The 27,900-nt window shown below is 44.7% G+C and overlaps 1 protein-coding gene across 14 annotated transcripts; it reads left to right on the plus strand.

Moving 5' to 3' along the window:
• Nucleotides 1-27,818, plus strand: TPM3 (tropomyosin 3). Of its 14 annotated transcripts, XM_036754145.1 has the most exons (10): nucleotides 4-117; nucleotides 800-925; nucleotides 13,549-13,682; nucleotides 14,164-14,281; nucleotides 14,410-14,480; nucleotides 15,803-15,878; nucleotides 16,471-16,533; nucleotides 16,908-16,977; nucleotides 18,108-18,186; nucleotides 18,936-19,142. In XM_036754145.1, exons 1-10 carry the CDS (start codon nucleotides 4-6, stop codon nucleotides 18,937-18,939), a joined length of 855 nt encoding a protein of 284 aa, XP_036610040.1. In that variant the 3' UTR covers nucleotides 18,940-19,142. The 14 variants fall into 14 exon arrangements, with proteins under 14 accessions (XP_036610036.1, XP_036610038.1, XP_036610041.1 ...); XM_036754141.1 differs by lacking the exons at nucleotides 15,803-15,878; nucleotides 18,108-18,186; nucleotides 18,936-19,142 and adding exons at nucleotides 15,151-15,226; nucleotides 26,394-27,818 and having other exon boundaries at nucleotides 1-117; XM_036754143.1 differs by lacking the exons at nucleotides 18,108-18,186; nucleotides 18,936-19,142 and adding an exon at nucleotides 26,394-27,818 and having other exon boundaries at nucleotides 1-117.
• The last annotated feature ends 82 nt before the right edge of the window (nucleotides 27,819-27,900 follow it).

Below are 27,900 nucleotides of genomic sequence, written 5' to 3' on the forward strand. Positions count from 1 at the left end.
ATGATGGAGGCCATCAAGAAAAAGATGCAAATGCTGAAGCTGGACAAGGAAAATGCCTTGGACCGAGCAGAGCAGGCTGAGGCTGAACAGAAGCAGGCAGAGGACCGAAGCAAGCAGGTGTGTGCTGGAATTTGTTTTTAACATCTACATGGGGCTAAGGGACATGGGAAGAGGATGAATAAGAAAGGAAGGTGAAAAACAGAAAGGACAAATATTTCTAGGAGAAACAGCCTTTTTCCATGGTCCTAACAGGGGCAATATTGCTCTAAATTGGGAAAAGGATATCTGAGTTGTTTGTCCTGACTGCCTATGACCTTGAACAAGTTACTGAAACTTTCTGAGTCTCCATGTAAGCCTAAATAATAATGATGATAATAGTAATAGTAGTAGTGGCAATATTGTAGTACCTACCATGTGCCAGTCACTATCCCAAAATAGATTATCACTTTGCTGAAGAGTCCATCTGACCCTGGAGGCAGGGTAGGACACTAACATTCAGCAACTCAATGCCTTCATCATTTCTTTCACACAAACCCCTCTAGATACCCAGGCATCCTTGGCCCTCAAGTCTCTGAAGTCAAAAACTGAGGGTAGATTAGACATCTCAGGTATTGGACTGACAAGTATTGGACTTCCCAAGACCATATGACAAAGACAGAGAATTGGGAACTGATTGATGGAGTTTCTCTGGTACTACTAGTTCAGAGGCTAGGCAAGGAATCTAATCAGGATCTAGGAACCTGGGAACAATTACACTGTAATTCTGGTGTATGTGTTGCTTTCTTGGGGTCTCTCACAGTTGGAAGATGAGCTGGCAGCTATGCAGAAGAAGTTGAAGGGAACAGAGGATGAACTGGACAAATATTCAGAAGCACTGAAGGATGCCCAAGAGAAGCTGGAACTAGCAGAGAAGAAAGCAGCAGATGTAGGTATTAGGTAGATGAGGGAAATGGGGTGGGGAGAACTTGCATAAACATACATGATCAACTACATTATATACTGAACATAACTTACATAAACACTTGTGAAGACGCTGAATACATATAGTATTTTCAAAAATACTCACAAATTCATAATTGTGAACTCACATATGAGTAAAACCATGTAATGAGATATATAGACATATATTTTCTTTCTCAGTGCTATCCTGACCAAGACACTTCCATTTCATTTTGTCTGTTCATTTATTTACCTATCTTCTTAGCCATTCTTTAACGCATGTAACAGATTGTGTCTCATTCCAAACCAAACCTCTGAGCCCTTTACCTCAGCGGGCTGCCTTTCTATTCTGCTTGGTCTTATTTTCCTTTTAGGGTGGGGTGCTTACCTCCTGGGCCATCCAGTTGATCCTAATGCCTTCCAGGAGGCCACTCCCCTCCTCCACAGAGGTAGAGCTGGGTAGAGGGAGTGAACTCTAAGCCCATCTGACATGACTCATTTTATCTCTTTCTGTCCCCACATCCTAAGCTCCTGGCTTTTGTGATGAGGGTCTGGCATGCAGATGTGTATTAATAGGACATTTGTCATCTTCTTACCACCAAACCCAGCTTGGGTTTCACACTGGAACAAAGAAAGAGGTCATCTTATCCCTGGCCCAGCATGGCCTTGTTATACTCTGGACAATTTGGGCACTTGTGCTTATGCCACTGAAATGCCACAGGGGGCAGTACCCAGAAGAAACATGAGTAATGTGCAAGGTAAGTAATATAGCAGGGACCAAGGGAAAAATTTAGGACACAAAAGTAGCATATAGTATTGTTGTATCAATGATCTTGCTGTGTAACCTCTAGCAGAATACAAAATTTCTCTAAACCTCAATTTTCTCACAAAATGGAATTTATAATCTTTTCTTTCTTAACATTGCCTGACAACCACCTGATTTCCTCCATCCCCCTCTCTAAAGTTGCCACAACAAATAAGAAAACAGATGGGTAAATCTTTTGAGGTCTTTGCAAGAAAAACAGGATAAGAAATTTATTCAGGTTCTTCAGTGTTAATGAGATAGAGTCAATTTTCAATTATCCATATTCTTTTTGTGATGGGTTGGTCTAGACAGCCACTGAGGTCCCTTCCAACTCTCAAATTCTGTGATTCTGTAATAATAAAAGAGAGAAAGGACAGGGATAATTTTTAAAAGGCTATCCTATCTATTCAGCTTTGAAATACTACCAGACACAGCCATAATATTCTAACTCATTCAAAAACTCCTAATATTCACCCTTCTTCATATTTAGTTCTACTCTCTCTCTTGTCTTTTTCATTTCATCAAACATCCTGTGAACATGGGGGAGAGTTGGACACCAGAAACCCTGGGGAATAATGACATTACAATGCATGTATAACCAAGAGTTCCCTAGAGCTCTATCATTTAAGTGGTGATAAGTGTCTAGATGGTGGCTAATAATGGAAATCTCACTATGTAAGCCCTTCTTTAAAAAAAGCAGCATATAATTACAGAAACTAAGACTTGGAAGAGATCTTGGTAGCCATCAAGTCAACCCATACCTGCAAAGAATCCACACAATAGAATGCATCTGCTTGAAGACCTCCAAGGAGAGGGAAGTCACCACCTCTCAAGGTAGCCCATTCTACAGCTATTATGGGACAGCTCTAAGTGTGAGAATTTTTTTTTCCCTGTAATCAAGCCTAAACTTGCCTGGCTCCAAGATACCAGGCCATGGAGCAGTTTCTAAGAGCTGAGGCTGCTGCCATTCCCTCCCTTTCTAGAAAGATTAAAAAACTATTGACCCTGGCACAGACTCTCTGGGCATTGAATGTTCTTGAGGATTGCTCTACCCTGGGGCAATTCTGGGGAACTTCTTATATGGTTCCTACAGATTTTCATGTGTAGAAAGGAAGGGATTAGGGACTGCTGAGATACTAACACCAAAGTAGGCTTAGTACCATTCTTGGGGAACATAGGAAATGGAATATCTTCAGGTAATAACTCTTTTGGAAGTTATTTGGTGTATCAGAGAACCCTGGATTTGAGGTTCATGGCAGGCATGGCAGGCTTGGTGGCAAGGTTATTAGGATTGTATATTTGGGGAAGAGCAAATATATGTAATCTGAGATTTGCACAGTGGGGCACAGATATTCAAGCTAATAGTCTTGGCTTAGAGATATTTGAAAATCTCCAGAAATCAATTATTTCTGTCCTCCCCGATTAGATTATGCATGCACACATAATGCCATCCACTGGCCTGTGAGGTGCTAACATGATCAGAACTTATTTTATGTAACTCTTTAAAGTTTATAAAGCACTTCACACACTCTTGTTTGAGCCTCATAACGATCTCACAAACAAATCTCCCTATACTGATATAGACCCACGAAAGGTTATATAAATAATAATTCCTGTATGTTGCTCTATTCTACTCTATTAGTTGACCCTTATAACAGCTCTGTGCGGTAGGGAAAGTCTTCTCTTTATTTTACACAGGAGGAAAGTAAGGCTCAGAGATGTTTAATTGCTAGCTCAAAGTGACACAGCCATTAAGTGGAAGATCAGGCTCTTCCAGTTTTAAGGCACAGCACTCTTTCTACTATACATACCACACAGCCTCTCTCAGGGATCATGGCTGCACTGTAATCCAGACATACATTATGAGCCTCTGCCTCTTCTTTCCAACAAGCATTCTTAGACATAAGAGGCTGAGAAATAGGAGAGGAAAGATCACAGATTTGGAATGGGAAGGTACCTGACAGATTATCTAGTCCGACCTCCTCATTTTACAGATAAAGAAACTGAAAGCCAGAAAGGTCAAGTGAAAGAGAAGTAGGTTAGCTGCAAAATGGGAGAGTCTGAAATTGGGCTGTCTGGAGGAGAAAAGGCACCTTGAAACCCAAGGAGGGAGAGGGAGGTAAAGGGGTCGGCCTGATGTTGAGTTATTGGTAATGGGGAGAGGTGAGAGATTGGATAAGAGGAGACAGACTGTGGGGTCGAGTCTTCACAAGAGGCAGTGTAGTACCATGGAAAAATTGTTAAATCCCAGCTATGTGACTTTGGGCAAGTCATATAACTTTTCTAGGCCTGAGTTTCCTCATCTGTAAAATGGACTACATGATCTTCAAAGATCCATCCCAGTTCTAGATTTATGATCCTATGATTTGTTTTTGTGATTGAGTCGTTTTCAGCCTTGTCTGACTCTCCCCGACCCTATTTAGGGTTTTCTTGGCAAAGATATTGGTTTGCCATTCCCTTCTCCATATCATTTTACAGATGAGGAAACTGAGGGGAATAGGGTGAAGTGCCCAGCCCAGGGTCACACAGACAATAAGTATCTGAGGCCAGGTTTGAACTTAGGAAGATGAATCTTCCTGACTTCAGGCCCAGCGCTCTATCCACTGCACCACCTAGCTTTTTGGAAAAGTGTATTAGGCCCTATACAAATAAAGAGTTAAGAGCTTAATCTCTGACTTCTGAGAGATTATATAAAGAACAGAGAAAAATTGAATAGTCAAAGACTAAAGAATATGACTTAGTAACTTATCAACGAAAATATTATGTCCAATCAGAGGGCAAAGGAGTTGTTGAGATAGAAGGTGTGGTAGAGAAAATGAGGGAAGCAGGAAACTTTTACAGGAATTGTATGTTTAAATAATAAGGGGTTTTAGTTGTCTTGGAAAGCTTTGCTGGAGAAAGTAGGATTTTTCAGGAGTTCCTTTGACAGAAGAGGAGTGAAGTAAAGTTTTGGGCAGGTCAGTCTCAAACCTTACGTATTTCCTTGACTTGGTTGTTTTTCAGTGAGAGCTAGTAGAAGGGAACATGAGTTGGGGTATGATATTACAGCACTGTCCTTTAGGGAGTAAAGAATAAGAAGGAGAATTGGGGGGTTGAGGGAGATTCTGGGCCTATACAGGCACCTGCCAATGTATTGTTGGTCTCCAAGAAAACAATCACACATGACTCCCTTGAGTTCCATCCATCATACTTTTAAGGGCTAAAAGGGGCCAGCTCATCTGTTCCTCAGGATTAAGTGGAGATTATCTGTTCAAATATGCCAGCCTAAAGAATGCAGTGATCCGAAAGAGGTATGAAGGACTTCTCAATTCACCCCTAGTTTGTCCATGATGGAAAGGGGTTTTTTTGGTGTTTGCTGCGGCCTTGAAAAAGAGCAACAGTGCCCCCTGCTGACTGGCACATAATCTTAAAATTATTACAAACAGTATAACCAACAAAACTATCAAATACACAAAATAACAAATTTAGCCATAAACCACGGAAGAAATTCAAGCATTCAATCATAAACCATCATTGATGGAAAATCCTCTCATTATCTGCTTCCAAAGATACTGTATACCAAGGAAGCAGGTGACACAGAATGGACAATTCCCAGGACTAGTTAGGGTATCCTGTGATTCAGATCACTACCGAATCTCCAGCCATTGTCGTTGTTCCATCCCTGCCCTGGAAGAAATACAAAAGGACAGGCTACCACTGAGGAGGCTGGGCAAATGCCCAACTGTCTTCTGGAATAGTTCCACGTGCAGGAAAAGGGGGAAAACAAGACTTCTGAGAAACCATTCTTAGGATATACCAAGAACCAAGTACTTGAACAAATGGGTATGTATCGTGTCTTCTGCCAGCCTCAGGGGTTAGGACTTCTAGGTTGTCTGTATTTGTTCCATTTTAGTTTAGTAGGACTAGCAAAGGGCAAAAAAACCTTCGGCCTTCTGATAAAGAATTTAGGACTGTTAGTAGGTAGGAAAAGAAAAACAGAGGGGATCAATTTAGTTGGTTTTCCTACACTTTCTTGGAAAGATCTGTCTGGGATGTTTAACCAGAATCCTTGGCTTTAACATGATATAACTTAGAAGGAGGACTTGTGAAAGGCCTCTCAAGACGAATGAAACTAAAAGGCTAGTTTGAAGTTCAGGCTAGACACCCCCCCCAAAAAAAAAAAAAACACATCGTCTTAAAGGGAGCTCCTTGGACACCCAATCTGGCAAGAAGATCAAGAGACAAAGCTAAGGAAACTAAAGAATAATCACCACCCCCTGGTCATCAAAAGGGGGAGCTCATAAAATGTCCCTAATTCTGAGTTTTCTTTGGCACGGTGTCTTTCAGAATTCTACCACGGGTGGCCCTGTGAGCCTCTTTCGATCTGTAAATGCGTCTATTGATGAGACTGGAAACCAAGGCGGTAGTGAAGTCGGTAGTGAATGTGGTTATCGATGCAGTGGGAGTTTCTGAAGCACAGAAACCACCCCCTTCCTTGCTTAGAGTCTGAGAAAAGCCGTTCGTCCGTTGATGTTGCCTCCCAAGTCCGGTGGAAAGCCGCAGCATGTGCAGATAGAGACCTTCCTCCCCTGACAAGGGGCTGCTAGGGAGGATTTTCCAGGACCAGGACGGGGCAGGCGGGCAGGTTTGTAGGGACAGCTCCGGCTTCTCCCCACGCCCACCCCCGAGCTCTGTGTAGAGGCAGGGACGTCTAACGTTCACTGCAAGGACAATGATCGAGAGGGAGTAACTGCACTAGGGATAGTGGTCAAGAGAACGGATAACATTTCTATCGACTTTTAAGGTTTACAGAGGTTTACACTCAGCAGGGTAGGTAAGTCCGTCCATCTCTGGGACACCCCAGGGCTTAGGAGGCTTTCTCTCGTGGCGGTCTGGGTCCTCCAGACCGGAGCCTCTACGGTCGGTCAGGAGCTGCCCAGGGCAGGGGCGTAGGCCCGCTGAGATACCCAGAGAGCTCCATACCATAGGCTCCTTCCCGGGGGGCGGCGGCGGCTGCTCTCCCGAGATGCCGGGGAAGAGGAGGGATGGACACCTTTCGTTAGGACTCGGCTGGGGTCGAGGGGCTCGTGGCTGACCTGGGGTGGAGAGCTGGCTGGGAGGAGTCGAGGGGGGCGGGCAGCTTTGTGGAGCGTCACTGGAGCTTCAAGGGAGTGCGCGTGGCGGGTCCGGCCATTGTGCGAAACCCGCCAGGCCCGAGAGGCTCCGACTGGGCCGCGCCTTCCGGTTACCATGGCAGCGGCCCCCCTCCCACTCAGGGCAGGAAACGGGTGGGGCGGTCTAGGGAGCAGTCAGTCAGCTAGTCAGTCTTCGGGGTCGACATACAAGCCCCGCCCCTCGCTCCCCCACTCGTCTCCCTCCCAGCCCGCTTGCCTTCCCGCCTGGTTGGCGGAGGGAGGGGAGAAGGGGAGCGGGGCCGTCGTCACATCCGGACGGAGCGGGTGAGTTCCGGTATTTCAGGGAGGAGCAGGCGGAAGTAAGGCTGAGAAGCGGCCGCGGCACCGAGCGGAGGAGGCAGCAGCCGGAGCGGGAGCCGGAACGGGGCGGGCACCATGGCTGGTATCACCACCATCGAGGCGGTGAAGCGCAAGATTCAGGTTCTGCAGCAGCAGGCCGATGACGCCGAGGAGAGGGCCGAGCGTCTCCAGCGGGAGGTGGAGGGGGAGAAGCGGGCCCGGGAACAGGTACCCAGACAGGCCTGGCCGGGCCGGGGGCTGGAGGGACTTGGGATCCCGTACTTTGAAAGTCACTACGCCGAGACCTGAAGGGGCCGGCCGGCTCAGGGATGGCACCTGGCTTTCGGGGGATCAATATTGGGCACAATCGGGTCGAGGAAGGTGAACCGGGTCCCTAGAGTGGACAGGCGGGGCCGCCTGAGTAGGAGTCGTCCATCTCCGTAGTACCGGGAGGGTTGCACGGCCGTACGGGGTGGGGTGGGGGCGCCGGGGTGTGGCCTCTCCCCACCCCCCACTCCGGTCCAGGCTCATTCATTCATTCTGGAGGAGCTGGGGCGCGGTCGGGGGAGGGGTTTTTCTGTTTCCTCCCTCCCTTTGCTTGAAGGGAGGCTGTGCAGGCTGGGAGGCCAAGGCCTCGAGCCGTTTCCCTGGAGGGTAAGCAGTGGGCAGGGTTCAAAGCCGCGTGCCTGGGTCCTCGGGGTGTAAGGGCGAAGGGCGGCAGGAAAGGCCCCAGCCGGAGCTGCTGGCAGTCTTTCCGCTCCCTCCGCCTGTTCAGGAAATGAGGCAGCAGTTCAGTTGAGAGGAAATGCGGTGCCCCCCCCCCGACCCCCCCCACCCCCAGAGGATGGGGCTTGCTACGCCTCCCATCCTATCCTATCTCCTATGGTCCTTTCCCCCAGCCCCGCCCCCCACGGCCTTCTCTTACCCAGGACAAATCTGCTACCATCCCTCCCTAGAAGAGGGGGGCAGGAGGGGAACTAGGGGTTCATCCGCCTTTCTCTTGTTGATGTCATTGTGGGAGCTTGTTTAGCTTGGAAGGCAGGAACCTCTGCCAGTGTCAAGTCTTTGTTTCTGAAGCAAGATCCGTGCACGCCGAACCTGTTAAGAATACTTCCTCCCATACTGAACTGATAGGCAAGTGTATGTTATGCAGAGGGGCATCGTATGGGCTGCTACCTTCTGCTCAGGATTCTGGTGACATGAGCAATATAATAACAGGTTATTGAGATCTGATGAACTACCAGATCTGAATTGTGGGTCTACTTATTTCATTCTGGAATCTTTGTTCCCATTGGTGCGTCTACAGAGTGGTTTGGGCCCTTGAGAGTACCAAATATATTTTGGAATATTCTGTCTCGGCTATTGGTAAGCTTCGTGAAAGTGCTTTCTCTTAGAAATGGTTAAGGGGGGATAGGGATAGCATAAGGAGTAGCAATTTGCAAGACAGGTAGTTGAACTGGAGTGTAGTATGATTTGGAGATATCTAGCCCTTGGAAAATGGAGAAGAAAGGTATTTGGGTGTCTGGTGGCAAGTAGGTGGTAGAGGGATTAAGAGAGAATAACTGACCTTAATACTTGATGGCATATGTAGCCAGAGAGAAAATCCGAGTTTCCATTATGGCTTTTAGTTAGTTCCTCTTCCCCAGGGTCAGCCTTTACTTCTCTGGTTTCTAGGTTGGGTTCTCCCCAACCTCTGAGCTTGTGGTTTTTGGGAAAGGAGCAAGTTGAAGGAGGGGGTGAAGGTGGAGCTGGACATTAATCGAGGTACTTAGCAAAAAATCTGAAGCATTTACACTACTAAGAGTTAATAATCTTATTAATAAATGAGCTAGATGGCATTCATCTTTGTTTGGAAGTATCCCATCATTTCTCCTTTTATTTTACAACCCTAGCCTTAAATTAACGTTTGGTAGACCCTCCCACCCCACCCAATGTTGGAGCCTCTTATAGTTGAGTTATCTTGAATTCCATTTTCATGGAAGGAGATCTTGAATAGATACTGGTGAAAAGTACCGTTGTTCTTCTTGATCCCATAGATTAGTTTATTCCTATTGGTCTCTGAATAAATTGAGCTGCTTTAATTTACCTTCTTTTTTTTAACCCATTTCAAGAATAACCTTGGTGTCTTGAGTGCTTATGGAGTAGCTGTAGATTAATGCTTCTCAATCAGGGGGAGCCTGCCAAACCCGATTATTGCCCCGAGGACTAGTGAGGAAGTCTTCAAAAAGGGGAAGTAGGCTAATGTCCCTGTGTAATGAGAGTCTTCCCCTTCTCCAGCTCTGGGGAATCCAATAATTACATTACCTTTTTGTTCCATCTTCTCTTCCTCAGGGGGAAGGAAATGGAGCTGGGTCCTCTTAGTACCTTTTCTAGAACATCCTGGAGTATGGATTTGTAGGCTGACTTCTCTGCCCCTATACCAGACTCAAGTTGTTGTTACTGGGATTGTCACTTAAATTTCCATTTTTTCTTTTGACTTGGGCTGCTCATTTTATCTGGATTCCTAGAGCCAGGTAGGGAAGGGATGAGGAAGCAATTCAGTGATGTGATCTGGTGGTCATTGCTGTGTCTGTTGGTGATTAACCTTCCTAATGAAGGCACCCTGGAAATAACACTATCGGTTTTGGACTTGTTACATCACTGCCTAAATGGAAACAAGGTGGTATTTTGTGAAAGCTTGTCTACTCTTTGTGTTTTGCCCCTACCACTACCCTGCTGGGTTTTGTTTTGTTATTGTCTGCCCTTCTAGGGGAGTTCTGTTGAGGGAGTTTGTGGATTCTCAATAGCACATTCCAAAGATTGGCCTTAACCTTAGATTCCAGGCCTTAGAATGGAACTAGACAATATTATATGGTAGATTCTCTGTGGGGCCTGGTGAGGCCAGACACAGCTCTGACCTTTTTAAACCCGACTATACACTTTGAGGAGGAGCCAAAAGCCCTTTGCTCTTTATGCCTTGGCCTTGCCTCTGCCTTTGTTTACCCTAGGGCCTAGTACTTTATCCTTTTCCTCCCCCCCCCCCCCCCAGAAATTTAAATTCTCAGGGGCACCATATCTCCCCTAGTAGATAAATATGAACACAATGAACAGGACCAGTACTAAATTCTTCCCCCACTTGGGGCTCCTGCATAATTCTTCTATTACAATTTCCTTTTGAACATATGTGAATTTGCTCTAAAAAGAGAACCCAGAGTGGCAGAGTGCCAGGTTTGGACTAATTCCCTCCTTGTCTTTATCCTGACTTTTGGGGCATCAATTGTTTGGGCAAAGCAGTCTCCTAGCTTAGATCTAAGTGGAATCTAGTGTGCATGAAGCTGATTTTGGTGGTGTTGGTGGATTGTGAAGGATGTAAAATGAATTGGCTTCAGTGGTTTGGGCTGGTTTCTGCCATCTTAGAGTCACTGTAACCACATGGGCCTCCACTTTAGGAGTGTTGTAGGTTTAGTGGATGGGGAAAAAATTAACTGAACTAATCTAGTTGGGGGGAGGGTTAGTGGTGGTCAGGTGGGGTCACTAAGTCCAAAAGGTCAGATCCATATCTGGGAGTGGAAGGGAAAGGAACAAGCATCTCTTAAGCATCTGCTATGTGCCAGGCTCTAGGCTAAAGAGTTAGACAGAAGAGCCCCTTTCTGTATAATTCCAGGAGCTACAGAACCAGAACTTAGTATTTTCTATTCCATTGGATTAGCTTATGCCTAATATTTTCTTCCCCTACCTCACCACCCCCAGGAGGCAGTTGGTCCAGCTCACCGGATTTCTCCTCTTGACCTGATATGATAAAATCATGACATGATCGAAGATTTAAACCAGAACCTTAAGTCTAGTCTGTTTCCCTCCTTTTCTGGTTGGGGAAATTGAAACCAAGAGTAAGGAAGTGATTGTCTCCAATCTAAGTAAGTGGTAAAGTTAGAGGACTTGGACCAAGGCTTTTGACACTCAGTCCACATCACTTCCACTCCTTTCCCTCCTTTCTTGGGTTTTGGCCTGACTGAAAGTCAGGGTACTCCTGTAATCTCAAACCAAAGATCAAATCTAGATTCAGTTGCCCATTCTCAGAAGAGCAACAGTCCCTAAAGACAAGGTTTGGAATTGCCTCTGAAGAGATTACTGAGATTCCCTTTCTTTCGTGTTGCCTACTTTGCCTACAGTGATGTAGACATCACTGTTTCTTCTCTCTCTGTCTCCCCTCCCCTCCCCCTTGCACCCTCCCTCCCCCTCTCTCTTCCTCTCTCTCCTCTGCAGCCTTGCAAAGAATGCTATTGTAAATGCTGGTTTGTGAGAGAAACCGCCCAAGCTAGCTTGTTGTCATGGAAACCTGTATACCTCTCTCCACCCCCATAGTCTGATTCTCCTGCTGCAGAATGAGAGGAACCTTCCTTCCATCCAATGAAATGCCTGATGCTCTCCTCAGCAGTCCCCAATACCTGGTTCAGTTATTGGTTTGGAATCTCTTGTTCTCTAGAAAACAGTAATTATATTGGGAGTGTTTCACAAACTCTACTATAAACCTGACTTCCTGTACTTTATCCAGTCCAGGCCTTGCACAGCCGTCCAAGAGATATGTGCTTCCTGGGAGATAGTTTCTTCCTTGGATGGATTTGGGCTAGAAGTATTTTTATATGGTCTAGTAAGGTAAAATGGATTTTCAGCCAATTTATTTGGGTAAACTTCTAATTCCTGACCATATGGCTTGTGGCCCACAGGCTAAATATTTAGATCAGCTTAAAATTCTTTAACACCCCCTCCCCCCAAACAAATAAACTTCTGGCTTGACTTACCTTTGCTGAAGGTTCCCCACCCCTAGCTTAGCACATTTGCATTGCAGCCTTCTCCACCTAATTTCCTCTAGGCCTCCCATGTTTGAGTTTTGGATGCCAAAGGGACTGATTCTTAGCATGATTGTATTTGGCTGAACATTCCTCCAACCCCACCCACCCAAAAAGGAGGGGTGGGTGTGGGAGAAAATCAGGGCAGCAGGATTCAGGCGAAGTCTTAGCCTTCTAGGCTTCGAAGGGAGATCTTGTTTACAAGGTGCCTGGATAAGCATCTGAATTCAGTGGTGTGCAGGGTAGATTAAATTCTTACAGTATTGTAGCAGCCAGAGTTATACTTGATAACTAGTTAAAAGGTATGGAAAAGAGCAGTCTGAGAGAGGCTTTGAATGTTACAAGTTTTGTAACCTTTTTAGAATTCCATTTCTTTCTGGTCTTCTCATCCTGCCCATTTAATGTATGGATAGAAGACTTGAAATTTCCTGAACTTAGGCTTTCTTAGCTTGTCACTCATCAGTAGTAGGCAGCTTAGGAAGTGGAATGGTTTATTATTCATATTAGAAAGTACACATAGGAAGGAGCTTATTAGTCTGTTAAATCTTAAAGATCACCTATATAGTCCATCACCTATATTTTGCAGATAAATTGAGGCCCAGAGAGGTTGTAACTTTCTAGTCATATGATCTTAGGGATAGAGTACAGCCGGTACTAAAATTCAGGTTTTCCAACTAACTCCAAATTAAACATTTTCTCTATAGTGTTACACTGAGGCTGAGATAAAGCTTGAGAAATTATTAGTAGGTAGGCTGTGTTAGGGGGTTGTGGGAGAATGTGAGAGGCTTCTCGGAAACAAAGATTCTTTAAGGAAGGAAGCACATGTGTGGGTAGACACATTTCTCCCTTCTGCTGTTTTCCTGGTCTCTTGGATAATTTTAAGTGGGCTAGAAGTTCTTTCATTTTTTTCTTCTCTTTAAAGGGCTTTGGAGAGCAAATGTTGAAGGGTTGGGTGAGGTTAGTATTCAGGAGTGGTTTGGGACCTCTGACATCTCTTCTTTTGGCCCCGACTCTGGAAGCTACTTTGGAAGAGCACGTCATAATTTTCTCTGCTATTTTTCCTTCTTAGAAATAGGCAAAGGATTCAGTAGGTGTTCTTGTGTCATAAAACAAATTGCTAAATTAATCCAGGCTCAAAACCAGGTCTCCTTGATTCTTTAAGGAGCTGTATTCCCTGCCCTCTAAGACAGAACTCAGATCAGACGAGAATCCTTCTCTGCCTGCATTTTTCTAGCCCTATTGTGTTTACAAACTTGAACTGGGACCAAAAAAGGGGTGGTGCTGACTTGCTGGGCAAGAAGCTGATTTCTGAAACTCTGTTCCTGTAGAGCATGACTGGGGTGAAGGGAGTTTATGCATGTACCAAGTCCCCGATAAAAATCTCTCTGATCAGCTGGGTAGAATTTGGCCTTGCCCAATAACCCTGGCTTCCTTGTGGTGTAGTTACCTTGTTTGTTGAGTTCTGAGCTTCTAGCCTTTCTCCCCCAATGTCTCTTGCTATCCTTTTCTATTCCTTTCTATTTAGGCTGAGGCTGAGGTGGCTTCCTTGAACCGTCGGATCCAGCTGGTAGAGGAGGAGCTGGACCGTGCTCAGGAGCGCCTGGCAACAGCTCTGCAGAAGCTAGAGGAGGCAGAGAAGGCAGCTGATGAGAGTGAGAGGTAAGTTTGGGTGTTTGAACTGCTTTGTGGATTTCAGTAGCCAAAAGGTTTGCTGAACAGATCTCTTTAAATTCTTACCTATCCGTTTTGAGAAATCTTTTCAGTTATTCAATCCAATTTTGAGGTTTTCTGTTTCTCTGTTGATGTTCTCACTCTTCCTTTAGAAAAGCTACTGAATATGGGGAAAGAGCTTTTGAACTTTATGACTCTTCTCTGGGCTTTCTAAAGTCTGCATTCAACTTATGTTTATTATGGCATCTACAAGTTAGTCTTTTCCAGTTACAATATGCCTTTTTGTTGCATTCTCCTAGCTAATTCTTATCTCATCTTTGTCACTTAATAAGAATGGATATTCGCCTTCCTACCAGTAGATTAAATTAGATGAAAAAGAAATCAATCCCTTGAGCCACAGGCATGTGAGATCTGCAAGATTCTCCATTCATTCCCACACACGTCCTTACTTGCTGTGTTCTCTTTGTAGAGGTATGAAGGTCATTGAAAATCGGGCCTTGAAGGATGAAGAGAAGATGGAGCTGCAAGAAATCCAGCTGAAAGAGGCCAAACACATTGCAGAGGAAGCAGACAGGAAGTACGAGGAGGTGAGACCCACTCCTGGCTTCGGGTCCAGAGCTTTGCTCCAGAGCCCTTTTGGAAGGGGGAGACAAAACATGCTGAAGGACAAGAACACTTTCCTTCACTGATCCCTGGCCTGGCACTTTGTATGTAGGTGGCCCGCAAGTTGGTGATCATTGAGGGGGACTTGGAGCGCACGGAGGAGCGGGCTGAGCTGGCTGAGTCGTGAGTATCTAACTTCCAAAACCTTATCGCAACCATTGGTCACCTTTCCTTTGTTATGGTCACTAATGTGGAAAAAAAAAAACAGCATTCCCTCAATCTTGTTAAACAAGGCCTTTGGGGTTGGAGGAGTCTGAAGCTTACTTGAGGAATAAAATGGGCTCCAAAAAGAGAAGACTGTAGAAGACTTGACTGTGAAATGGCTTTTGTGTAGAATATTCAAGTTATGAAATGATGGGTGGGGAAAGTACATAATCTAGAGTCTCTGCCATCCTAGTCTCAAAACGGGGCGACCATTCTGCTCTTGTGTGTCCCCCTGTCCTCCCTAAGTCCTAGGTGGCATTGAGGGAGAGGGGTACAGAGGCTCCCATTGTTAACTTGGCTTGTTTGTTAATTAGGAAAAGGACAGACACTGCTCCATCTTAGCATCTTCTGGGCCTTGTGTAACAAAGTCACCCCTAACATGGGCATACTTATGCTTCCCACCCATCTTCTCCACCCGTATCCCAAACACAGCATGTCATGACCATGGTGGTTTGTTTTTTCTCCTTCCCTTTTTTTCTTTTGCTCTGCTGCTTGTATTCTTGCTGTGCTTCTTTTTGACCTTTCTCCCTCCCCACAACCTGGCTTGTGTCGTCCCCCATCCCTCCTTCCCCTGTGACTACACTAACAGCCGTTGCCGGGAGATGGATGAGCAGATCAGACTGATGGACCAGAACCTGAAGTGTCTGAATGCTGCTGAAGAAAAGGTACTAACTGTTGCGCCCGCAAAAAGAGTGTGTGTGACTGTGTGTGCGTGCGTGTGTGGTTTGGTTTGGTTTTGTTTTGTTTTGCAGCTGCCTCCCCTCCACTGGTTTGACTAGTCTTCTCATCTCCTCTCTCATGGAATGCTCCATTCTTTCCCACTGCCTTGGCATCCTTTACCTCTTCCTTCCTAGCTGCTTTACTGCCTTTCCACAGTGCCTGTCCTTCTCTTCGGGGGGGTTGGGGATGGTTGGGCTGGGCAGCAGCTCCCATCTCCACCCCGGGCAATGCTGTGCCCTGTTCCTGAAAATGTTCTGTCAGGAGCATGTCTTTTAGGGGTTCTTCTCTTACATCAGTCTTTCAGCATACTGGGTTCCAAACTAGAAGGGGTTAATCTTACCCCACCTGTGCTGCTCGTAGTGTGGGGGTGGGAAGAATGGGGCTATTCAGGGTTGTCTTGGCACTTTTCTCCCCTGGTGACTTCTCAACCCTCTCTACCTGTAGATTCACATCTGTGTGTCTCTCTCCTCTTTGTTTTCTTCTTCCCCTTTCCTCTCCTGCCTTCTTTAAAACATCCACAGTAAGTGTTCTGAGCTGGAGGAGGAGCTGAAGAATGTCACCAACAACCTCAAATCTCTTGAGGCTCAGGCGGAGAAGGTAGGGGCTGGTTCGTGAAAGGCTTGGGGCCTGGGCCCAGCCCTACCATATGCTTTCAGAAAGAGAAACCTTTTTTTTTTCTGGCCACTCCTCTGTTCAAGACATGGTGGCTGATACAGATCCTTCATGCCCTCTGAGCATTAAAGTTTAAAATAGTTTTCTGAGTATGAAAGGCCAGGCCTGTAATTTTTAATACAGGCAGTTATCATTGACCTAAATAGGTTTGCAGCTAGTATATTTGAGGTCTAGTGAGAAGTACAGGGGACTAACTTTTTCCTTGGCATCAGTGTGAATGACCATGTATTAAGGGTTATCTGGACCCTGACTTCCCTCATGAATAGGGGAAGAGATACGTTCTTCAAGTTTAGGACAATCAACAAATGCAGTTTTGTGATCAAAAGGGCCCTGGGACATCAGGCCTGTGGATAATTAGGACATGAGATGATCTTTAAAGGAACTCCCCTTACCCACTCCCCCTTCCCTCATGAGGCATTAAGTGCATTAATTTCCATTGGCTCTTGCGGGGGCGGGGGGTGGGGTTAGTGCCAATGAGAGTAATTTGGTCTAACCATCGTTACTTTAATTCTTGCAGTATTCTCAGAAAGAAGACAAATATGAGGAGGAGATAAAGATTCTTACCGATAAACTCAAGGAGGTGAGCTGCCATAGAGAACTAAAGTAATACATAGCCATATTATCATGGACCATTTAGCTTTGGGCCTCTAGAATAGAGAGGTGATGGTAATGGACAGAGAGCTGACTCAGAAGTTAGGAAGACCCAGGTTCAAGGCCTATTGCTGAATCCATTTTAGCTGTGTTCCCCCTGAGGAAATTCCTTAGGACCCTGGTCAACTTTCTAAGGCTTGGTTGTAGAATGAGTTGCTTTATCTGCATTGGTGGGAGTCTTGTCACCAAGAGTTCCCTTTGCCAGTACAGTCCCAGGTGTTGAGGTTGGGGGTGGGGGGAGGATTGGCCATTTTATTTACACTTGCCCATCTCTGGTTCTGATCAGTTTTATATCTTCTTCAGGCAGAGACCCGTGCTGAGTTTGCTGAGAGATCGGTAGCCAAGCTGGAAAAGACAATTGATGACTTGGAAGGTATGAAGCAAAAGGGATAGAAATAAAGGGCAAGTAGGTAGAGATGATGTTGCTCCCTAGATTCCTTCTATTTCTGAAGACTGCAGAGAATTATCTGCCTCTCTGCCTTTCTCTGGAGACACAGTGGGGCTCAGTACAGGCCTTTGAACTGAGTGGCAGTATCCTATGATTGCAGAGAGGGGAAGTACCTTGCTTTCTCCTATTTAATCTGCTCCCAGGATTTGTACTTTGAAGCTTTTTTAGGAAATTGACAACTCATCTCCAATGCAGCCTTTTTGTATGCCCCTAGCACTTGGATGGCATTTGAAACTAGGCTCTTCCTGTGTTGCAGTGGCTTCAGTGACCGAGTCACCTTTCTTTCTTTACTTTAGTTCCCCATCTAACTGTCCCTTAAAAAGGGAAACTGTGGTTGTACCCTCTACCCCAAGGCAGAGCAATACCGAGAGCTTTCTAAGCACTTCCTGTCACTAGTTTGATAGCTAAGTGACCTATCAGTACTCTGGCCTTGGGCTTGAGAACTCTGAGGTACTTTCCCACTGTTGGCACAGGTTAGGTTGTAGGCTATCCCTATTGAAAAGTTGGGAGTGTGAGGCATCAAAATGCCCGGCATAGTGGAGTGGGTGTGCCTGTTGGGCAGCATTTTAAGTACCAGCAGTGCATCTTCTCCCTATGGCACAGGCTAAGCTGTTGAATATCCTTCTGAAAGAATAATAGGGACAGTGGGTATGCCTTGGAGCAGCATTTTAAATACTGGCAGGGTACCTTATTTTGATTTTTATCTCACTCCCAGGGATTTTTTTCTCAGTGAATGGGGTGAGGATACTATCTCCAGGGTACCACAGGCATAAGAACCTCCCCAAAGGAATGACCATCCTCAAACTCCCAACTTCTACTTTGGGTTGGAGAGAGGAAGGAAAAACCCTGATGGTCTAAGTAGAAGTTTTCCCTCTTGGGATCAAAGGATTGGCTTCTAGTTCAGACTCAACTGCTGTTGCCCCAATTACACTTTCTGTTCCACAACTACCCTTTCTTCTCTTTGTCGATTATGCCCTCATTCCCTCCACCCCTGGCACATCTCACCTCTGTCCCTTTATTATTTTGTTCGGTTCCTGTCTGTGCCTTTCCTCCAGATGAGCTCTATGCCCAGAAACTGAAGTACAAGGCCATTAGCGAGGAACTGGACCACGCCCTCAATGACATGACCTCTATGTAACTATCTGACAGCAGAGTGGGGTTGGGCTTTTGTCTTTGGGAGGACAGGGTGTGCAGAGAGTGCTGTGGTGTTTTGGTGTCTGTCTTTGGAAACACTAATATCTCCACTCTTGCCCTCAGTATCAGAATAAAGGTGGTGCTGGTTACTGGTTTGGCCACTGATTAAGGCAATGAGAAAGCTGGGGACCTCCCCCCCCCAGAACCTAACAAACTGGTCAGTGGTCCTCTTTGTAAAGTGTAGACAACATACTTTTTGTTCATGCTGTGTTCATTATGTTGTCTCTTGTCTTTTGTCTCCTCACTGAGCAAAGTACTAAGATTAGGGTGTTTCTCTGTTTCATAAATAGAAAATTTGGATCCCGAATTGTAGATGACTTGCTTGGACTTGAAGCCCACCCTTACAAAGCAAAAGTCTCTTACAATGGACATATTGTAGTACTTTGTGATCTGGGTCCAGGGAAGACCAAGTTGTTCTTTAAGACTCTAGTTGAGTCCTAGAAATGAGTGGGAAGTAACCAGCACCAGAGAGAGTTGTCCAGGGCCTTTTTCTGTTTGTGGATTCTGACCCCTGAGTCTAATCTTCTGACTTTCTCCCTCCTTCCTACTAACAAAAAAAAAAGAAGCCAAAAATCTGGCTGTAATTCCTACCTCCTCTTTTCTTATCCCTACTACTTCTCTTTCCTGAGTGTGCCCTGACTGTTGAAAGCCCCTCTCATCTGGGCTCTCATTCTCACTTCTCCACACAGATAAGCTCTCAACCGTTTCTGCTCTGTTCCGGATCTGCCCCCTCCGCTTGGGGAAACCACCCTTCTCTCAGCACCCCCAACGTCCTGTGCTCTTCCTGGATTCCATTTGGGTGGGCCTGGCTGGTCCCCAGGGCATTGGATGGGGGGCTTGCAAAGTAATTATGTATTCATTCCCCTTTTTCCACCCCAAATTAAAATGTTTCCAAGCCGCTGGATGCCTCAGTCTGCCCAGCTTTTGTGTTCTTGACAAAGATGTTGTTGTCCAAAGGAAGAAACTGACTTCGGGGTCGTGGTATGGGGAGCAGGCATGGTGGGCTTTCCTTCCTCAATGATGTGTGAAATCAAAGCTACTTTTGTGTGTCTTGCCTATTCTTTCCTGATATTTAGAGGTTTTGTTGAGCTACCAGAATGGTGTAGTAGTTCAGAGTCCTTAGTGGATTCTGAGAGGATCCTATTTCTTTAGGATGAAGAGACCTTTTTAATGTCAAGTCACTGTTTCCTAAACCATTCCACCTTCTATCCTGTTCTTGACTTACAGTGAAAAGACCACAAGCACCTTTTAAGTTCTCAACCCTTGTAGTAAAGAGTCTAATGATTCAAACATCTGCTATTCTAGTAGAAGACTCCTGCCCCTTTTCTCTGTCTATATTGCTTTCTCATTTAGGAGACAGCCTCTAGACACTTATGTTTTTCTTGAATTCCATAGTAGAAGTCCTATTTAGGAATGACTTCTCCACTCTCTCCCCACTTTCCCAGGACCATCCAGTCAAGTTTCTCCTATCCCCAAAGGGAACCTAGGCCTGATATAAAGTTAGCAACTTCAGATGTGCTTCCTTTGCTCCTCCCCCTTAGAAAGAATGAACCAGGGAAATATTACTGATTTAGCAAATATTTTATCAAACACTGATTATGGTAAGGAGAAAACAACAACAAAAAAATAAATCTCTGCCTTTTAATTCAGGAGGGATAAGAGATTCACATACTTGTCATAGAGAGCATTATATGGTGAGTGCCATTAGTTTGCTATGAATTTGCCAAAGGAGTTTAAAGGAGGGAAAAATTGATGATGACTGAGATTGAGCCAATTTCATGAAGAAGCTGGATAGGATTTTTTGACAGAAAGGATAAGTGAAAGCCTTCCAAGCTAAGTAAAAAGCATGGAGGTGGGAAAGCACATTTGGGGAATGGCAAGGTAAACAATAGCCCTCTGCTCCAGCCAAATTGTCATTGGCCAGACTGGGAAGATAACAGTGGGGCTACATCACAGATGGAGAAGTTTTTACCTGCTATGTTAAGGAGTCTGGACTTTTAATAGAAAGTGGCGAGCCATTGGAGATTTTTGAGAAAGGGAATGACAATGGTCACATGTAGCATTAGAGGTAGATGTTACAAATATTTCCCTCTTACAGATGGATAAATTTAGGTTCAGGGATTGATTTGCTTAGGGTCACATAGTTCATATGTATGCATACTAGGACCTAGAATCCAGATCTTCTGACTCCAGCCTTTCTTCTACCAGACTCCATATAGAGCATGGTATGTTAAGACTGACCATTGTAGGACAATTGAGCCATTTGTAGGACAGATTAGAGGTAAGGAAAGAAATAAGGGGAATGGGGTGGGGGAAGACCATTGGGAAAGTTGTTATAAGTGTTAATAAAGGGCTGAACTTGGATGATGGAAGTGGGAATGGAAAGGAAAAGGATATGGACAGGAAATTGAGAGTGAGCTTTTGAGCTTGAGTGATAAGAGTTGTAGTAATAGTAACACTAACAAATAGAAGCATGCTGTGGTAGATAGATGAATAGAGGACATTTAATGCTGGAGCTACTTCTTCATAGAGAGGTGAAGCTGTTAACACAAAATCACAAATGTAGGGAATTTAAGACTGAGGACAGAATTTTGGGGAAGTAACAGGACTCAGTTTGTGTGAGAGGGGCAAAGGGGAAAAGAAGGGTCAGAGGAGAGTTGGGGTAGTATAGCATAGTATCGCAGAACTCAAGGGATGAGAGGGCGTTAATCTAGTGTTAAAAGGCAGAGTGAGGTGAAGGACTGCAAGAAAACAGTTGAGTTTGTCCAGAGAAAAATTTTAGTAAGTGGTGGGGGTGGGGTAGAAGGCAGGTTATAAGGCACTGAGTGAGTCAGAAGTGATGAGGTGGAGCTACGGTGACTGTTCACTTTTGGGAGCCAAAATTTAAGAAGGTTGATAAATAACTGCCTTTAAGTATTCCAGATGTCATATGGAAGAAAAACATCATTGTTCTTTTGGCCCCATAGGTCAAAATTAGGTAGGATGAAGTCTCAACATGCTTTTTTCCGTGAAAGGAAAAGTTTCCTAATAATTACAAATTGTCCAAGGATGGAATGGGCTGTTTAATAGGGAGAAAGGAGGAAATTGTGGGCCCTTCTCTAAAGGACTATGGCCGAAGGGCAGAATTTGCCCTTATCAGCAATGTTTTAGAGTGAATTCTTGGTTTGCTTGGATGTTGGACTAGATGACTTCTGAGATTTCTTCCAACTTGAAGATTATAACTATTGTTTTTGAAGTTTGACATGGGAACAGGGTCAATGTTTATTTAAGATGAGAGAGACCCAACACAGAACCGCAAGAAAGGGAGAGATATATAAATAATAGAGAGTGATAGAACAACCTAATTGATAGGCTACTGAGGCAAGAGAGAATGCCTGTAGGATCAGTCTTGGAAAGGAGTAATCATCTTCTTTGAGAGATGATGGAGCAGGAAGCTGGAGTTCTGCGTTAATTCCTTTAGTTAAGAAAGGAAGTTAGAGTTGGAGGTTAAGTTTTCCAAAAAGTCTTTGCCCATCCACATTAGCTGTGCCACAGGTGCTTCAGCTACCATTCAATATCTCCTCTCCTTGCCCTGTCTCAAGAATAAGCTATTCTTACTCAATTAGGGAGACCTCCGATTGAATTAAAATGCCTTCATTGCTTGCTGATCCCAGTGGCAAAGGGTATAGTAGTTTTAAATCTAGATCCCAAACTGTCCAACTTGCCTTTTTTCTTTGAACTCAGAAGGGTGACAGGGTGAGATTATTAGGTTATTATTATTATTATTCAGCCATTCACCTACCTCTCAGTTCTGTGATGGGGAACGAAAGATGGCTAAGCCCTATGTCACCAGCAGAGTGGGGGTGGGACTGACCTACCTTCAGGCATCCTTGGTTTTAGCCCCACTCAAATCCTTATTTCCTTCAGTCTGTGAGCTGCTCCAGTCAGTGAATTTTAGTATCATAGCATCATATACTTAGAAGCTATCTAGTCTAACTCCCCCATTTTAGAGATGAGGAAACAGGCTCAGAGAGATTAGTTCTGATTTATATTTACTGATTGATCTTAAAATGCTGAGATAATTCCCGGTCTTCCCTTTTCTATGGTAAAAGGAAAGTTAGCATGTTTTAGGCCCATGGCACTTCAAGTATGTCCTGGTGAATGGACTGACCCATAAACAGATAGGGCTAGGGAAAGAACATTAGACCAGATGTGTGCTGTGTATTTCTTGCCTTCCTTATAAGTGTTTCTAAGACACATACTATCTATCAATATGTGTCTTTAACTACTGAACTAGTATCTGATCTTAACATGCTTATTAGCTATCAGAGCATTTGGAAAGGGGCCATAAGGTCAATCTAGTGATGAGACTTGAAGCATTTCGCCTTTGTTGGGGTAGCTCAGTAGAAGGAACAGTCCACATAAAGTCAGATATCTAACTTGGGTTCAGATCCAGGCTCTGACACTGAATAAGTCAACCTCACTGGGCCTTATTCTTCATTTGTAAAGTAAGAGGGTTGAACAGATGCACCACCATGGTCTCTTCCAACTCTAAAATCTATGATCTGTTTTGAGCCTGGAGTCCAAGGTGAGAATATCCCCTTCTGTCTGACTTTGGGCCTCAGACATTCTATAGAGCCAGTTCAGGGTTTGGTCTGACATCAAAATGCTTCCTGAAATACTTAATCTGCCCCTACTTACTTCTTGATAGTTTTTTACAGTTCCTTATTCTTCCTAAGGTGGGATATATACTGCCTAATTGCTTAAATCTTCATTTGTAAGGATAGTATAATGGCAAATGGACTTCAGAAGCCTCCCCAACATAGGAATGAAAGTTCTGTAGGGTGTAGCTAGAGTTTGAGCTGAGCCCTAGGAGCCTGAGAATTTCCTGACCACCTAGACCTATGAATCTATGATATTTCTGAAGAACTTGGGAAAACTGTTAAGTTCTCTGTGGGAATGGAATAGGGATGTTAAAGATAGCATTCACCTCCAAATAAAGACTGCCTTCTTTCCTGCCAACCAGGCAGGAGACTATAGAACTGTTGACATTGATTGCAGAATTGTAAAGTTTTTATGTGGCCTCCAGTGGATAGATGTACGACCAGTCAGTCCCCCTAAGTCCCATCCTAAAGGAAACACTCCTTTTAAAAAGAGAAGAACTGAAATGTTCGGGAGCAACTGTTAGGATTTTCAGATTCCTCTCTTCTTTCCCCTGTACTCTGCGTCATAAACTGTATTCCCCTTAGATATAGCTCTATCAAACACATAGGAAATAAGAATATGGATGAAAGGAAGTATTCTTTACTAACTAATGGCCCAGGTGTTAGCATGTGGAAGGAGGATCTACACATAAGGCCTCATAGGGAGAAGACTAATGACTTAGGTACCGAAGGGTATGATCAGGGGCTGTATATGAAAAAGGCCATAGTCCTGGTGTCTTCCTACTGTGGTCAAGAGAGAAAATTTACTAATACCAGGTGGTGGTTGGTTGGTCAATTACAATTGGCTTTTGTGGACAGAGGTTGAGGTGGCTATTGCTAAGGATATCCTTGTGCTCCTAGGATCCTCTTGGCTTCTTAGAGGGAAGGAAAAGGGGGAAAAAATACAGCCTAGGGAGAGGCCCTTAAAAAACCTGACAGTTTAAGTCTTCAAAAGCATATGGAATTTGGGGGATACCTGGTAATTTGTGTTAAATTAGCTAAGGCTTTGAGATTGTCTAGGGAACTGCTATAAAAAAGCTAAAGAAAGGCTGTCCTTTTAACTTCAGAGGTATAGAACTGCAAGAGAAGGGTTGGCTTGCCTGTTGCCCAACTGCTTTTCCCTGCTACTGATCAGATACATATTTTAAACTATACACACAGGCTAACATCTCTTCATTGGTTTTTGATTAACAGTCTAGTGATGACCTGACCTTAATTGGTTAAAACACTTAACTACCTGCAGATAGATTGGCACCAGAATGGGTAGGTGAGAGATGCGACCCAACCCTTCTAAGGGGACCATGTTCTTTTCTCATTCTGTCTGACTTCTTGTGTGGCCCAGTCTTTGACACAGGCAATGGTGAAGTGCAGGCCTTTCCTGCTTCAATGTTGTGTGCAGTTACCTTCCCATAAATCTTAACTTTCCTCTTCTACTGATCTGGCCCCTTGACCTGACCATCTTTCCACACTGTTCAGTGCTAGCCTGAACTGTTCTCTGTCCAAATCCTTCTCCCATCCAGTGTGATTCACTGATGCATGTGTTATACCAACTAGTTGTAAAACTCAATTCACTTCCAGTACTCTACTAACTTTCCCTTTTTTCTCTCCTTTCCTCCTCTTTCCCTTTCTCTACCTCTTGTTCCCCTCTCCTCTGTCGCTGTTGCAGAGCGTCTCTACAGCCAACTTGAGCGAAACCGCCTGCTCTCTAACGAGCTGAAGTTAACGCTGCATGATCTGTGTGACTGACGGGAAGGGGCTCACTAATGCCCCTTAAACCAAGCTTACAGTTCATTGGCCTGGACCCCAGCAAAAGCTGATCAGTATCCCCCTTATCCCCTGGCTGAGCAAACTAACTACTGTTTAATTGGGGCAGTTGAAAAATAATATCTAGCATTTATATAGCGCTTTAAGGTTTGCAAAGCACTTTACAAACATTATCTGATTTTATCCTTACAACAACCCTGGGAGGTAGGTGGTATTATCATCCCCATTTTACAGATGAGGAAACTGAGGCAGATGAATGTTTAAGTGACTTGCCCAGGGTCACATAGTTAGTAGATAGAGATCTGAGGCCGATTTGAATTCAGGTCTTCCTGACTCCAGGTCCAGTGCCCTATCCACTGTGCCATCTAGCTGCCTCTAATACTTGAAGAAAAACAAACCCTTCTAAGGTAACCTTTCCATGGCTGTATAAATCTTAATCAATACATACATTCCTTACCCTTTTTACACGAACTTACAGGGGGTGGGGTGGGACATTGACTCCAAATGAGACTAAAAGTTGGGAGGCCAGTAAGTCCAGGAGAATTCATCTCCTTGATATCTGTTTTCCCCTTAAATACTACCTGTTCCTTTACTTGTATGCTGATTGTAGGATATGTTCCTTTTGCATGGATGGTTTATAACAATAAAAGGACTGAATTGATTGTACGGTGTAGCTATGCTTCATCTCTAGGCCCAGGCCTGGGCCAATTCTGGCTGGAGTGAGACAGGGCAAAGAAATTGGATTGGGGAAAAAGAATGGGGTAGGTTGTCCTGACTCTCAGCTGTCTTTACCGTTTTTGGGGACATGTGAGGATATTATCCTGTCCTTTTAACTGAAGGAGCCTGGAGGGTGGTTCACTTGGTGGGTTGGAGACTTCACTGATTTCTGGTGCCTCTTGATCTTATTCCCTAAATCACCCTTCCGCATGTTAACATTCCTCTGTGTAACTAACTCAGTCATGGGCCAGACCTGCATGACAGCTTCAGAAGAGTTGGTGCGGGGGAGGGGAATGGCACTCATTTTGTTCAGACATCTTTTGGCCTGCTGAGCCTAGTTTATGGAAGCAGTCTTATGATTCTCACCCCCACTCTCTGCTTTGACGAGCAGTTTAGCCTGAGTAGCCTCACCTTTTGGTAATCTTCTCTTTAGCAGGAATGTCAAGTACATTCCTGCTACTGGAAATGCTCTCATCCTGGTTCATAGTTCCATAGTGAGACCATCTAATCCAACTCAGAGAAGGAAATGGAGACCCAGAGGCTTGCGTAAGGTTGCATAGGTAGTAAGTTAAAGAGTGGCCGTTTGAATCTAGGACCTCTGTCTCCACACCCAGTATCCTTTCTGTTGAAACATACTGCTTTTTCCCAACTGAAATCTCCTCTATTTGGCGCTTGTTGTCCAATCTTGTGGTTTGCTCACCACAGAGGTGAATAGGGTTAAATCTGCTACTGTAGTCTGAGCCGGGGTGGAGGTCGTAAGGTCAGGAAATAACAAGAGTCTAAACTCCCTCCCACAGGAAGTACAGCAACACCTGTAGCTTCAGGAGGCAAAGGCCTGCAAAACCAAATGAGGCAACAACAGCTTGCTTCCGGGGCTATAAGATTCTGTAACCGCCCCTCTATAGGGAGCAATTCTTAGAGTGTGGATGGACTCGGAGCTTTGTTTCCTAGCCGTTGTAACCTCTTTCCCTTTGCTCCCATTAGATAAACTGAAATGCACCAAAGAGGAGCACCTCTGCACACAAAGGATGCTGGACCAGACTCTGCTTGACCTGAATGAGATGTAGAAACCCCTTTCCCCTCAGCCCCACCCTGTTGCTGCTCCTTCCACTGACTCTGACTTCGATGGAGGCCAGCCTGCCTGAAGCTGACCTTTAAACTGAGGGCTGATCTTTAACCTGAAGGCTGCTTTCTTCTCTGGGTCCTTGCTTACCCTCTCCCCACCCCACCCCTACCTCCAACTCTCCATGTCAAGTTCACCAAACTGTCTCTGCAGCTCTCCCCTAGAGATCCCAGATGGACTAAGGGCTGAGCACTTTTGGGAACAACATTTAAGGGAACACGAGCACAATGCAATAGTGTCTTTAAAAGCATGTTGTATGATGTATACATTTTGTAATTACCTTTTTTGTTGTTGTTGTTGTAGCAACCATTTGTAAAACATTCCAGATAATTCCCCAGCTCCTTGGCTGCATCTAATCCCTTTTCTTCCTTTTGGATGGTAAATCTTTCTACCTAAACAATGCCCCTTCTCCACAGAAGAGGGAAAGAGGTGTTGGCCTGCCCTACTGAGAGCTGAACATAGCTCAAGAAAAGACTCCACCAAGGGAAACCTCAATGTTCTGTACCAAGCACCAGCCAAACCAGAAAGGTCATTCCAGGAGGAATTTGCCAAAAATGAGTGCTATTCAGGTTTTCAGTTTTAAGGTATCTTGGGGTGTTTTTTTTTCCTTCCCCTTTTCTCTCTTTTAGACATTTGCATCAGTAGCAAACAAGCGAATTACATAGACAAGACCTCTCTGAGACCAAATTGTCTTCCCTCTCCTCATTCACTCGCAGAATGGATCATGTGCCCCAGAAGTTGGAGTGTCTACTCCTATCCCCACTTCACCTTCTTTGAAAAATAACGTTTTTTGCCACTGATTAGCCAAGTGAAATTCATCTCATTACCCATTCCTGGGTCTGAAGCTGCTGCCTCTAAAAGTGCCATCTCATTGTGCTTTATATCACTCAGTGCTGGAGAAATCTTGAATAGCTTGTGTACAAAACTTTTTTTAAAATTTTATATATATTATTTTAAACGCTTTTATTTCTCTCAGGTGGGGAGCACCAGGACCATCCCCACCCCACCCCACCTCCTCTCCCATTTGGCTGTGAGTGCTCTCTGTCTGCAGTCCATGGGCTGGCAGTGTGCTGATCTTTTTTAATTCCTTTTTTTTTTTTGGTCGAGGTTTCTGTGAGGTCTGTGTTAGGTTTGCAACGTGCAGCTCATTGGCTTAAATGTACTCTCCTTTGGTGTGGTCTATTTGGGAGCCAATCTGGAGAAAGAGGAACCAATAGTGCAAGTGTTTTGATACTGAAAATTGACAAAATGTCTTTTGAAATAAAGAACCAGTCCCTCCACCCTCAGAACTACTCGCTTCTCATTTACTAACCTGACCGTGCTCTCTTCCCCCAAAAGCATCCTGGTAACTTACATGTTTTCTTACTT

Source organism: Trichosurus vulpecula, chromosome 4, assembly GCF_011100635.1.
Source record: "Trichosurus vulpecula isolate mTriVul1 chromosome 4, mTriVul1.pri, whole genome shotgun sequence".
In the NCBI taxonomy this organism is placed as follows: domain Eukaryota; kingdom Metazoa; phylum Chordata; class Mammalia; order Diprotodontia; family Phalangeridae; genus Trichosurus; species Trichosurus vulpecula.

Bases quoted from the DNA above. Each gene is read 5' to 3' on its own strand.
- TPM3 (XM_036754141.1), top strand. From the start codon at position 1: ATGATGGAGGCCATCAAGAAAAAGATGCAAATGCTGAAGCTGGACAAG. The intron at 118-799 runs GTGTGTGCTGGA...GGTCTCTCACAG, and splicing joins CAGAGGACCGAAGCAAGCAG to TTGGAAGATGAGCTGGCAGC. The intron at 13,683-14,163 runs GTAAGTTTGGGT...TTCTCTTTGTAG, and splicing joins GCAGCTGATGAGAGTGAGAG to AGGTATGAAGGTCATTGAAA.